General features: G+C 49.3%; 2 protein-coding genes across 2 annotated transcripts; one reads left to right on the plus strand and one right to left on the minus strand.

The window, feature by feature from the left end:
- Positions 1-3,172: 3,172 nt before the first annotated feature.
- LOC133889031 (LRR receptor-like serine/threonine-protein kinase FLS2) lies at positions 3,173-5,261 on the plus strand. The gene has a single exon (XM_062329467.1). The coding sequence runs from the start codon at positions 3,325-3,327 to the stop codon at positions 4,861-4,863; it is 1,539 nt and encodes a 512-aa protein (XP_062185451.1). The 5' UTR covers positions 3,173-3,324; the 3' UTR covers positions 4,864-5,261.
- Positions 5,262-10,069: 4,808 nt separating this feature from the next.
- On the minus strand, positions 10,070-11,328 carry LOC133887626 (NDR1/HIN1-like protein 6). The gene has a single exon (XM_062327574.1). It carries the CDS (start codon positions 11,094-11,096, stop codon positions 10,365-10,367), a length of 732 nt encoding a protein of 243 aa, XP_062183558.1. The 5' UTR covers positions 11,097-11,328; the 3' UTR covers positions 10,070-10,364.
- Between the last annotated feature and the right edge of the window lie 370 nt (positions 11,329-11,698).

The following is an 11,698-nucleotide window of genomic DNA, read 5'->3' on the forward strand; positions in this document are numbered from 1 at the left end:
AGAGATAGCGGCCACACACTGAAAGAGAGAGGGAGTAGGAGCTGGACGTGAGTATTGTGAGTCAAAACCGGATTGAAGTCATATTTCAGGTCCAAATGACTTTTCATTGCCGATTCAAATCAACAATCGGCAATAATACTATTACTACTAGTTTTTAATATGAGCTGGCAGTGAAAGTCATTATCACCATCGGTTGTTTACCTATTTTTTGTACAAACAGACAGTGATATCATTATCACTGTTGGTTTTTGGCGATCCGGCAGTGATGGGCTGGTATATAAGGCATATTCTGTAGTAGTTGTGAGAAGTTTTTACTATTGAAACTCCTACTTCGCATGCAACAATATTAATTTATATATAAAGGTATGCTCACTAAGAAAAAGAACAAGTATATCTTTATGAAATATTAGCCTGTACATCCTTTTAGTTTTAGTTACTTATATACACAGAGAGAGAGGGAGTCTAGGATGCCTGCAATTCAGTGGTTGTAGCTAGCTCCTAGTTAAAGAACGTTCTTGTGCACAACTTTCTTATAGAAACAAAACGGTTGCATGCCATGCAGTGCATAACCATCGTAATTATTACATGAAGAAAGTCACTATCATTGTTATCTTTTACAAACTAATTATGCCGTGCCTCTGGGTGGGATGAGTTAGAAAGTTAAGCTTCTTTTCGTTATAGTAATGGATATGCTCATGCCGCATCATCTACCAGGGGAGAGAGATCACACAATGCAAACACATGTCATTGGGGTGAAACATGACATCTGAGTCGGCTGTCCTTTCGTCCTTTGGAATTCTTAATTTCCATCCCTTTTGCGCCCAATAACCCAATTCAAAATGGCGTGCTGACCACCCACTGAACAACAAAAATTAGTAGCTCGAGTTAGTTGAGGTGTTGAACGCTAGGTTGGCAGCTCATTCTTGAAAGATTAGCGTATGATTTGCTCCTGTCACTAGTGCTCGATCCAATTAATATTTTATGCATACTGCAATCACATGTGTGCGTGCCCACCAAAAAGCCTATATATACTACTAGAAAGTAGTAACTCATTTTGCTACCTTGTACGGTACAAAATGACAGTTCACTTCTTCTATAATCTGTAATAAGACCAGCAAACTTTTCTAGCTAGTGATCGAAAGGCTATATATATCTACTGTATGAAACTACTATACGAACCTGGCATCTCTTTTTGTATTGCATGAAATCTATACATGTGCATATAATCAGTCGACTAATCATATTATATATATATATATATGTATATGGCTAAACAGAGACAAATTATACTGTCTATGTCTTATTTAATTTCTACAACTACAACTGCGATGATCGATTGACACCAACTAACCCCTCTACTTGAACTTATTATATATATCTTGGGCAATAGAGATTAGCTAGGGTGATAACAACATGTGAACCTGCCCAATTAGGAGCGCTAAATATTGAGACAAACTGGGACAAAATGTGGTTAGGAGGAGGAAAAGGATTGCTTAAACAAATGAAAAGAGGAGGCATGCATGCTTTACGACGGATGATGCATAGGCGCGCATGCAGGCGAGAGTGCTGGAATAATAGAGGGGAGCGCGCGCGACAATGAACTAATTCAGGCGTTGTAGTGGAGATGTCACCGACGGCATGCAGCTGCTAGCGCTAGTGAAAGAGAAGGGACTAGCTAATGGGTATGTCGTTCATGGCCATGGTGGGAGAGGCACACACAGACGGCACTTTCGGAGTTATTGGAGCTGGGCGGTCAGGCAATATCAAATCAACGAGAAATTAAAAAGAGGCTGGCCATGAAAGATCTGAAATTAAACTGGATCAATGCGATCTGATTGCGCTTTTGGTGATTGTTTATATGACCACACCTCTGGGCGGCCGGCATGCGGCCAGCTGACACTTGCCCGCACTCAGCGAGAGCTAGCTTTCCATCTCGCAGAGTGAGAGACTCGCATGGTACACACGTAGATTTTCAATCGGCGCACGATCAATCGAACTGGTTTTCCCGTCTTTTTCACGTAAGCTTTCGTGTACCTCGCGCAGCTCTTGCATCGGCGGATGATGGAGCATGGAACTATGGAAGGCTTTGACTGGACTGAGCACCGCGGGCAGCTCTCTCGCGGGTAGCCGAACCGTGCGCTGATGCCGTGCTGCGCTGGGAGCCTGGAGCGCCGGTGCGCGGTTGGTTGGGTAGCACGCGAGCGGATTGAACGGCCGCGGTTGGTTGGCCCGGCCCAGCCCAGGATTTGGCCAATTTCACGGGCTCTTGTTCTGTTTGGAATCTCTCACTTGGGGCCGATATGGCACAAATTCTTGCAAAGCCCATCAATGCAATATGTAGAGGCCGCGGGCTTAGGGTCTCGCCCCAAATTTCAGCTGTGATCATCATGGGCGGTAGCTGTGCTGATTTTCAAAAGTTGATCAAAACGCCACAATTTCAGCGCTATTGTCGACTTATATGGGCGAAAAAGGCAGAGAATCGGCATTCACCTGGGCACCACAAAATGAAATCAGGGAGAGCAACGTATAAAGATGATCCTCTCCTGGGCCTACTGTGTTCTCGCAAAGCCACACCACCAGCTTATGCTACTCACTTGATCTTTTTTTTTTTTTAAGATAATAGAAGTACCAATTTCGACCTTTGCACCAACAAGACGTCTTGACGTTTAGGATGTAGTAGCCATTACACTGCTATCACATAAAGATAACAGAACAAATTGGCTTTAGGAGACCAAAGAGAGAGAAAGGATCAAAATTCAGCTTTGATCTGTCACGCCCTTTCGGAAAAGCATTTCTCCCCCATCCCAGCTTGCACGCTTCTTTTTAACTCGAAGTTTTTTCTTACCATCAAGAAAGAGCCCTTTGCTTCTCACATCTGTCACGCAGCCCGTGCTTCCCATGTCGGCGCGTAACCAACGGAATCCATCAATCAGTTCACGCCGATGGCCCCGGCGCCGGCGATGTCGGTGGATTCGAAAGCCCAGAACGCTCCAAAATCCGTCTTCGGACGCGTTGCAGTAACTTGTCTAGGCTCCCTCGAGAGTCCCCGACGCATGAGCAGAGTGAATGCATGCATGCAGGCGAGGCTCCTCTCCCCGTAGACCGCCACGCCGCGACGCGGGTATAAATACACAGATCGCACTCACGTTTCCACGATCACCACCATCATAAATTCGTGTTCCCTACGTTAAGCCACGGCCCATCCATCATCACCTTCAAATTCCTCTCTGCCGCTTTTCATGTTATCCGCGCTGCGCGTATGCACACATCGATCATACCAGCACTGAACTACTGATAGCGCCAGCACAGTAGAGCACTGGAGCAATGCAGCTTTCTGCAAGGCTCTTGATTCTTGCCATTCTTCTCGTCGCTCTGCTGTCGCGCACCGCTAGCCATGACAACGACGACAGGCCGTCCCCGCCGTGCTCGCCCGTCGACCGGGCCGCGCTGCTCGGCTTCAAGGCCGGCGTCGCCGTGGACACCACCGGCATCCTCGCCACGTGGGCCGGCGACGACTGCTGCGGCGCGTGGGAGGGCGTGTCCTGCGGCGCCACCTCGGGGAGGGTCGTGGCGCTGCAACTGGAGGCGCCACCGCCGCGGGAGCGGCACTACATGGAGGGCGCCCTGTCCCCGTCCCTCGGCGGTCTCGAGTTCCTGGAGACCTTGGTGATCCGCGACATGGGGAGGATTGGGGGCGCCATCCCGGAGAGCCTGTCGCGGCTGACGCGCCTCAGGCAGCTCTACCTCGAGGGCAACATGCTCGCCGGGGCCGTCCCCGGGAGCCTCGGCAAGATGAGCTCCCTCCAGTACCTGTCGCTTGCCGGCAACCGGCTGGAGGGACAGCTGCCGACCGATCTCGGGGCCGCCTTCGGTCTGGAGCAGATCAACGTCGCCCGGAACCGCCTCGCCGGGGCCGTGCCGCCGAGCTACAAGAATTTGTCCAGGTTGGCGTACCTTGACCTGAGCAACAACCTCTTCTCCGGTGCTATTCCTGGGTTTCTTGGGCAGTTGAAGAACCTGGCCCTGCTGGACCTCAGCAACAACAGCTTCTCCGGTGAGATACCGGCGTCACTCTGCGCCTTGCGCAGCCTGACAGATTTGTCACTGAGCCATAACAAGCTCGGTGGCCGGATTCCACCCCAGATGGGCAGCCTCCGGTCTCTGAATTCTTTGGCCATTGATGACAACATGCTTGTAGGCTCCATTCCAGCGTCATTATTCCTTGGCCTGCGGAAGTTGTGGTACCTGAACATGTCAAGAAACGGGTTCTCAGGCTCACTTCCCACCGGCATTCGCAATGGGTTGCCGTCTTTGGAATCCATGGACCTCTCCCACAACCATCTCACCGGTGGCATCGATGAATTCTTGAGAAGCTTATCAATAGTGGTTTCCAACAAGAACATAAGCACAGGCACCTTGCGGGTTCTTCTTCCTCAGAGACTAGAGCACCTGGACTTATCAAAGAACAGGATCACCGGCGCACTGCCAGACTTGGCCGGTGGCGGCCTGAAGTGGCTGGACGTTTCAAACAACGCCATCGGCGGCCAGATACCAAGCTCGGTTTCGAAACTGAGCGACCTGGAGAGGCTGGACATATCCAGGAACCAGGTCAGGGGCGTCATCCCTGCATCCATGGCCGGGATGGTGCGTTTGGAGTGGCTGGACTTGTCCAGAAACGCGCTCGTCGGGAGGATACCCGACCAGTTCACCAGGCTGACAAGCATGCGGCACGCGAACTTCAGGGGCAATAAGCTGTGCGGGAAGATACCGCAGGCCAGGCCGTTCAATTTGTTCCGTGCGGCCGCGTACGCGCACAACCTGTGCCTGTGCGGCAAGCCGTTGCCACCGTGCAGGATCATATGAACATGTTTGGGTGTATGGTGGTGGCCAGCAAACTGGGTGTACGCACATGTACAAATCAAGCGGCAACTAATTGGTAATCCCCAAGACTGGAAAGCACTAGTAAGTTGCATCCAACAGTCCACAACGAGAAATTGAAACCAGGACAAACTTGTACGGTTCGATTCAGTTCTCACTTCTCACTCAACCTTGTCGATCTCCTCGATCCGATTACACTGTGATCTGTTTCCATTATATTTGTTTGGTTTGGATGAGGTGTAATCAGATACCCAGGTAACAGATTACAGCCTAATACAAATCCCATTACTCTCAATATTGAGCTGTATTAGATCCTGTTACAACTCTTCCTCGCCTCCGCGACCGTGCATGATTCTCTCCCCTCCACACACAACGGTGCGGCGCTTGCCTCCTCTTATCCTCTCTCCTATGGCTTTCCTCTGCATGCGACACCCTCCAGTCGCATCTCCGGCAAGCCATGGATATGGCACTGCCCGACAATCATGCAGTGGAGGCGGCATGGTCTGGCACGGTGGCACAAACTCGTAGCGGACGGCAAGTGCCGAGAAACACACAAATGTAGAAAGGCTGGCGACAAGCATGATCGGTAAGCTCGGGATCTAGCATCAAGCTCTCTAGAGGGACATGAGAGGAGCTCAGGTGGCAATGGAGGATTTGGGAGATCGGGAAGAGCAGACGGGATTTGGGTAGCGACAGTAGATTTGGGCGAAGGCCAGCGAAAGGAAGCTCAAGACCACAGAAAACTAGTAGAGGGACATGAGAGGAGCTTGTTTTGATTGTCGGTAGCGTGCGAGGATGCCAGATCCAGCGGTAATTGTCACACCCGGTTTTAAAGGAAACAACCAGATGTATTCCACATGTATACCAGGATCAAGTTTTACATACATGCAGCGACATCATTAGTGATAACATAAACTGTGTCTTAAATAACGTAAACAATCCTTACAAAAGGACCCGAAGGTCTGAAAGAAAATACTAATAAATCTTCAAATGGCAGCGGAACACCCATCCATCCACAAGCGTTGTCCGGGGGAAACACCAGCCTAGGACATGGTCTTCAATCAACGCCTTCTTCCTTCTAGAAATCAGCGTCCTCGCCCGGGACTTCCTCGAAGACTTCACCTTCTGAGCAGCATCCGAGGGTAGGGAAAAGGCAAGCGTGAGTACATAAAGTACTCAGCAAGTGGAGGAAAAATATGACATGCAGGCTATTGACAAGGAAAAGTCAACTTGGGGATTACTGCGACTATGCTCAGCTAAACCAGACTCAAACAACCTAGCAATCCTATTTACTAGATTTTTATTCCAACAATTTAAGAACACAACTCATCGGATTCCATCCGACTACCAGACTCACCAGATATCTCATATCCGGCTACCGCCTCATCGGGAGAACCACCACCCGACTACCCAAAACCAACCCCTAAAGCTCCCATCTAATCCTGAAGAAGTCCAAGCCGCTCTTGACCGTGAGCACGGCTGATCGATCAGTTATTTACTCTGCAGAGTTTGCACACTTTACCCACGAGTCGTGATTCCCTTTTTGCCTTACACTTCCGGGGTGTATGGCCGGGGTCTCACTACAAGGCTGTTACAAAGTATCTCCACATCTATAAGCACCCATTGAGGTTTCACCGCTAACAGGGATCCCATCCTCTGCAGAGGCCCCCTCTTGTGCCACTGAACCAACCAATGGTGCGTATAGAATGCGAAGAACACTAATTACTTAGCCATGCCGTACCCATATAGGCCTCATGGTTGTGCTGTTTTGCCAGGTTACAGGCTCCAAGAACCGGTCCTTAGGATCCCACACAGAAACATACACAAACCCTGCTGTGTAGCTCCACCACATACTAGCCATCCAGTTGGGATCCCTAAATTCAAGTTACTACAAGATTATCAATTCTCCCAAGTACTTGTTCCTTAGTTATTAATCAAAGTTCATAATAATTCTAATCCATGACTGCACTAGCATGACTACCCTTTTACAGGACCCAAAAACCCCAAAAGAGGCTACAAGGAAAGGCCATACAAATTCTAGTAAACCCTATTCATGGGATTCAAAATTAGACAAGCATGCAACTAAGAAAAAGTAAACTATAATGATCTATGGTTAAATCAAGGTGATCAAGGACACTTGCCTTCGTAAGTTGGCTGCTCAGAATCTTCGAAAACTTGATCTTGAATGCTGGCACTCTGCTCTCCTCCTAAAGCCGAAGCACACACCGGAAAGAAATAACAAAACGGCTAAATACAACACACTAAACAGGAGAAACTAATTCTAAAAAGGCTAAGAACAGAAAGTACACGCTGCTACGATCTCGGGAGCGCGAAAATCACCTAAATCGGAGGTCGTATGGAAAAGTTACACTAATTCTACTCTACAGGGGCTTTTCTGAAAGTTTGCAGGGACTAAATTGTAAAATAGATAGTTCTAGGGGCTTAAGTGCAAAGTTCAGGGACCTAAACATAATTACCCTAAAATCCAGGGGCCTAATTGCAATTATCCAGAACTATCTAAGGGCCTATATGCAAAAATAGTGAAGCCTAGGGGTTTCCTTGCAAATCTCCCTATTTTCCGAGAATAGGAGTAATTCTTTTCATACTGAAAATCCTGATTAATGCGTAATGCTGACGTCACAGGCTGATTGGGCTGCTGACTGGGCATCCAATGCTGACTGGGCTCTGCCACGTAGGACAGGGACATCCACGTGGCGCACTGACGTGTCTCGACTGCTGACTGGGTTTAAGAGGGACACGTGGCGCAATCTGGACGGCTAGCGAAGGGGTATCTTGCGATCTAATCGGGAGCGTTCAACAAAGATCCGACGGCTGAGGTTGCTTGGGGGGGGGGGGAACAGGCCGGCGGCGATCGGAACACGGCGGCGCCGCCTCGGATCTCGCCGGAGGATCGTCGGAGACAGGCGATCTAACGCTACCGGCCGCCAAACTCTTCGGGAAAAGGCGCAACCGAACGGGGAGGGCACGGGGAAGCTCACCGGGGGCTTGTCGACGGCCGGGGAGGTCTTGATGGCGGTGGGCGACGACAATGGTGGGCGGCGGCGCTCGGAAGTCGACGGGGACCCGGCTGCGACGGCGGAGAGGCGAAATCGGCGGGCGCAGGAGCTTCCTGGGTAGCATGCGGTGCCGGAGAAAAGGTTAGTTGGCCGCGGGAAGCTTCGGGCGCTGCTAGCGACGGCGAGGGGCGGCGATGCTTACCGGCGAGCGGAGAGGACTCGGATTCGGCGCGGCAGCTTCGGAGTTCAGTTTGGATACGGCGCGGGCGCGGCGGGGACGATGGAGCTGACGGGCGGGCCCCTCTGGCAGCGACGCGCGCGCGGGGTGGGCTGGGCCGGAAGCAGACGGCGCTGGGCTGGGCCGCGGCGAGAAAAATGGGCATCACAGTAATCCATGGAGGCGCTGGAGTTTCTTTACGAGGAGAGGCTATCCATCCTCATGAACCAAACAAACTTTGTAGTCTGTTACATTGTTACCACTTCTAGCGGCTTCAGTACCATTTACGTTTGCTTTTTCCAACCGAACACCAACTAAAAACAAGCACTAAACAAAGTTAACATAACAAACGAAGGCTAAGACTAACCAGGACACGATTTTAGAAAGATTTGGGCGCAATCCAAATCGGAACAACAACGCGAAAACTACAGCTAAACGAAATTTAAAAGTCTAAAAATGACGAAAACTATTTTTATAGAATTAAACCTAATTTTAAAAGACCTAAAACTGATTATTTCCAGAATTATTTTATAGCATAAAGCTGATTAAAATAATTTTATAGGATTTATTTGCATTTTTACAAATTAAAACTAATTTTATATACAACAAAACATATTAAAAACATTTATTTTATCAAATAAAATATATTAAAGCATTATAATAATTAATCTATATTTTATAAATCATTTTCCAAAATAAAGCATTTATTCTAACATTTTTGAAATAATTTTAACACTAGAAAAATACTAAATAACATTTACATAAATAAAAATAGAGCTAAAAACATTTCTAAAACATTTTCTATTTTTTTGAATTTTTTCAAAAAAAACCTATTTTTGAATTATTCTATTTAGCGAATTATTCTTCTAAAGAAAATTCTATTTAGTGCTAACTAGACCACTACGTGGGACAAAAATGTCGACGTAGCTCGCTGACGTGGCTATGCTGACTTGGCGAAGTCTATTTAAATCACACGCGTTGATATGAGAATGAACAGACGAGATATATTCATCACGAAAGGGTATTGCGAATCTAATCTAAGCTGTATAATCGAGAGATCTACTCATTGGACAGTTGAAGGTGACTCTACCATGGATCCGGTGAGAGAGGACGGCGACAGGTCGTGCACGGTGGAGAACGGTCAGAGAAGAGTGGAGATGTCACTGTAGTGGTCGAATGACGATGGCTAACAGTGAAGCGCGATGAGATGTCGACGGTGAACTCGTTTGACGGGTCATGGGTTGTTAAGGGAAACCGGGATGGCTTGGTGGCACTTGAGCTTCAACGGTGAGCTTCCGTGTCCTTTGGAGCTCGATTGTGACGGCAGAACTCGAATGCGAGCGGTTGTGGATGTCGAGGTGTGGTCGATGAACACGAGTGAATGCTCGGACGATGTCGGGAAGGGTTGGTGCAACACGACGATGGTGAGGGTGGCTCAGTGGAGTTTGATGGCTGCGTGAAGGTGCTCTGGTGGCAAAAGGAGACTTGGATGGGGGGGGGGTTGATTTGGGCTTTATAGAGGGGAAAGGCGGATTGAATTGGCCGATTAGGGTCTCAATGCGACGGCAAAAAAATAGACTTTGGTTTCCTTTCATCCGTGCGGTTTGTTCACGAATTGATCTTTCTTGGTGGCGGTGCATCGGTTACCAAGCGAATGTGGCCTCCTTCCTTTACTCGAGCGCGGAATCAAGGAATTGAATCAAAAAGGAAAAGAAAAGAGGAGATCGGGTGGAGAGGAAGGAGATGAAAAGTGGGACCCATATGACAAAGAGATGAAGAGATTAGAGGGAGGAAGAAAACGAACGTGACACTTTCATAAATGTCACATATGCAATGTGACATATTTTCTTAAGCATTAGTCACGTTTTTTATCCATTATTATTAAATTCATATATATCTAATGAAAGAACGCACAAATCTCCGTGCAAATCAAGTGTCATAAAACATCAACTAGGAGTAAGAAGAAAAATCGGACAATGCATTAATAGTAAATTCGGTTTATTACTATGCAAAGAAATTCACAGCAACTGAAAATTTTAAATGCATAGTAGCTTATTACACTCAACTAATGGAGACACTTGCCGAAAAAGAATGGATTTACAGCAGTAATCTTGCACATCTCTACGACTCTACCACCTGCTGAGCTCCGCTAATGGATTCACAGAAATGGAGATGTGACCTTATTGGTAGCTGATTCACTGTACACGCGTGGCTCAGGGCAGTTTTACGCTAAAGCTAGGCAAAAAAATCCTCTAGATTTTGAGCTTAAAGCTGCAGTTGTTGGAGCGGATGCGAAGCTGCGTGCGTGCCTGGAGGCTGTCCACCACCAGGTTGCAGTTCGCCTTCCCCGTCATCTTCCATAGCTTGATGGCACCGAACTTTATGCGGATCGGCACACGGGCGCGCACCGTCAGCGGCACGAAGCCGGCCTGCTGCTGCTGCATCAGCTGCTTCGCGACGGCGCTGTCCAGCCGCGTCTCCCCCGCGAGCGAGATGCGTGGGTGCACCGTGGTTCGGTGTCCCTGGTACAGCGTCGGGAACGCGCCGCGGCACAGCTCCGTGCCGTTGAACGACGCCGTGACCTCGCCGCCGTCGTAGTAGATGCCGATGCGCCTGTTGGGGTTGTCGGCCGTCACGTCCACGTCGAAGGCGTCGGTCACCGTCATGGACGTGGTGTTCACGTCGAACCGGGTGACCGTGAGCCGGTCCACGTGGAAGCTGGGGATCTTGGGCCTGAACACGAGGTACAGGATCCCCGCCGTGGCGCCGAGCGCAACGACGAGGAGGATGACGACGAGCAAGGTGCAGCACATGCACCGGCAGCACCGGCTGTGCCGCTTGCGACGCGGCGGCGGCGGCAGCGGCGCGGGCGCGTACGGCGCCGGGGCCGTGACCGGCAGCTGTAGCTGGTCTTTCTTGCCCATGGCCTGGTCCGGCGGCGGCGAGCCCACCGTCATCGGGTGGATCCTATGGTAGTCTGCCATATCTGCGCTCTGGACGTCTACGGCCGATCGAGTTGCCTGCACGAACGCAAGGTAAGAGAGGCCGGCGCGCGCGTACCACACAACGGCAGGCTTGGTTTGATTTGGTGAAAAGCTAGCTAGCGTCTCGGTGTTCTTGGTCCAGCTTATATGTGAGTCTCGTGTCACGTTGATTGGTAATGGCTTGGCTTGGCTTGGCTTCTAGACTGTGGAGCTCTTGACTTGGTTGGCCGTGGCCCATGGCGGCGTGATTGACTTACGCCTTGTTTTTTTTTCTTCCTTTCTTCTGTCTCGTGGAAGAAGAAATCACATGCGCCTGTTCTCATGTGATGCTCGTGCCTCTTTGTTGATATTTCTGGGATAAGTTTTTGACCCCATGTACCACGCGCCCACACTGCGTATACTGCTGTTCGAGGCATGTAAGTCATGCGCTCAGGTCGGCCATTTTCGTGTTGCATTTCGATACACATATGCATCGCCAATGAATGCTACGCGTTGCGCCCAGTGGCGGATCTAGATAGAATGCTCATCTACTCCTCTTCTCCTCTTCTCATTTCTCTCCCTCTTCTTCTTATATCTTTTTTCTTCGACTCTCATCTATAATA

This window comes from Phragmites australis, chromosome 13 (assembly GCF_958298935.1).
Source record: "Phragmites australis chromosome 13, lpPhrAust1.1, whole genome shotgun sequence".
Classification (NCBI taxonomy): Eukaryota; Viridiplantae; Streptophyta; class Magnoliopsida; order Poales; family Poaceae; genus Phragmites; species Phragmites australis.

Excerpts from the sequence above, each read along its gene's own strand:
- LOC133887626 (XM_062327574.1), bottom strand. The coding sequence starts at position 11,096 with ATGGCAGACTACCATAGGATCCACCCGATGACGGTGGGCTCGCCGCCG.
- LOC133889031 (XM_062329467.1), top strand. The coding sequence starts at position 3,325 with ATGCAGCTTTCTGCAAGGCTCTTGATTCTTGCCATTCTTCTCGTCGCT.